We start from the raw sequence: 2023 nt of genomic DNA on the forward strand, positions 1-2023 counted from the left end.
CGAGCAGCAGGTCCAGGCCGCTCTGCTCCAGGAACTGCACCATCCAGCCGCCGTCGCTGCCCTCCAGCCGCTTGCGCAGGCCCGAGTAGTTGACCACCGAGGGCATCTGCAGCAGCCGGATGCAGAGCTCGGGGTCCGCGTTCTCCAGGTTGGCCTCCGTGGGGTCCGCGTCCTGCGGCCCCAGCTTCTCCTTCAGCGCCGCCCACTTGCGCTGCGCGCCCTCCTTCACCGACATCTTGCCGAACTGCGGGGCCAGAGGGTAGCGGGGGTCAGCCAGGGCCCAGCCAGGGCTCGGTCCTCCGCCTGGTACCCCCACCCACCAAATGTGTTCCCAGCGCTGCCCGTGGCACCCTGCAGCACCTGGTGCAGGCTCCCCGAGCACCCACCCCTGACCAGAGGCGGCAGCACTGCCCCGCTGTGTGCACCTCGACCTCACAGCCGCCCAGGCAGCAACGCCCCGACCAGTGGTGACAATGCAACAAGCATGTTGTGTCTGGGACGCTCTTATCTCCCCCCAGGGCACAGCCCCTGCCCACTGGATGGGCCAGATGGGCACGATGATTCTGGGCCCTGGCACTCCAGGCTGCCCGAAGCGCATGAGTGGGCTGGGGGGGCCGACTCGAGGGTCATGCCCAACGCCCATCCGGTTCTGGGCAAGACCAGGGCCCCGCGGGGGAGCAGCCCTGCCAGGCCTGGTTCTGTGGGTCTGTGTGTCACCTGCGTGCGGGTGGAGGGCCGGGTGCCTCTAGCCCAGTGATGGCGAACCTTTTGAGCTCGGCGTGTCAGCATTTTGAAAAACCCTAACTTAACTCTGGTGCCGTGTCACATATAGAAATTTTTTGATCTTTGCAACCATAGTAAAACAAAGACTTATATTTTTGATATTTATTTTATATATTTAAATGCCATTTAACAAAGAAAAATCAACCAAAAAAATGAGTTCGCGTGTCACCTCTGACACGCGGGTTATAGGTTCGCCATCACTGCCTAGGCCCTCGGCTCTCGGAGGTCCACCCGGATCTGCTGCAACAGGTGTGACCCTGCCCAGAACGTCCCCCAGCACGTGCCTCTGTGTCATCACCACCACCCGCCCCCTCCCCGGCAGTGACGCTGTCCTCAACCACAGCCCCTGGGAACTGGCCCCAAAGGGCAGGGGCAGCCCAAGCTCTGCTGCAGCCATGTATGGCTCGGGTCTTATATTTAGCGGCTGAGAAGGGCCGTGTGGAGTCGCTGGGAGAGAGCCCGAGGGACGGCATGGCGACGCCACTGGGCCTCACGCCCAGCCCTCAGCCTCCCACCACCCGGAGGCAGGAGTGTACACCCCACTCCACAGGAGGGGGTTGGAGGGGGCACCCAGAGAAGCCAGGCCATGTGCCCACCGCCCCAGAGTTGGAAATGGCAGAGCCAAGTGAGCCTGGACCCCAGGGGGCCCTGGAGCGGCCAGGCCTCCCCGCTCTACAGCTGCTGCACCGGGGAGCTCAGAGGGGAGAGCAGGGGCCGTCCGAGGCCAGGCAGGGCACTGGGGCTGAGCCGGGACAAGAGCCCAGGTGCCTGCCCCTCCAGGAGGCCCCGCAGCCCCCTTCCTGGGTGAGGGTGGTGGGTGTCCTTCCTTGGGCTCCTGGAGCCCACCCCGGGGTCTGCTGGGAACACAGAGCACAGCCTGGGGGCCCGGCATCTCGGCTCCCTCCTGTTTGCTGTGTGTCCTCCCGGGAGGCACCCCGCCTCCTCCCACCCCCGTCAACTGCTCTTCAGGACCCCGGGGTCCCCCCAGGCGGCCTGGCTGACCTGGGTGGGCGCCCAGCCCTGGCCCTTGCCAACAGACTTTGGCCCCGTCACGGCCCCGTCTAAGCCTCAGTTTCCGCCCCTGCACCTCTGGCACCAGCCGGCTGGAAGCATCCGACAGGCAGTAAAGGGGGTGTTGGGGTGCTCATAACACTGCCTCCCAGGCCCAGCCCTCTTGGCCCCGCACCGTCCACTCACCCAGATGCGCAAGACCTTCCGGCTGCCTCTGCCCACCCATCCC

General features: G+C 65.3%; 1 protein-coding gene across 1 annotated transcript in view; it reads right to left on the minus strand.

The window, feature by feature from the left end:
• Positions 1–2023, minus strand: part of INF2 (inverted formin, FH2 and WH2 domain containing) — a 5285-nt gene that overhangs the window by 1970 nt on the left and 1292 nt on the right. Inside the window, exon 2 of the mRNA XM_014535731.1 lies at positions 6–244. Coding sequence (XP_014391217.1) covers positions 6–235 — 230 coding nt within the window. The 5' untranslated portion in view covers positions 236–244. The remainder of the gene's footprint in view (positions 1–5; positions 245–2023) is intronic.

The sequence above is a fragment of the Myotis brandtii genome, unplaced genomic scaffold (assembly GCF_000412655.1).
Source record: "Myotis brandtii unplaced genomic scaffold, ASM41265v1 scaffold1020, whole genome shotgun sequence".
NCBI lineage: Eukaryota > Metazoa > Chordata > Mammalia > Chiroptera > Vespertilionidae > Myotis > Myotis brandtii.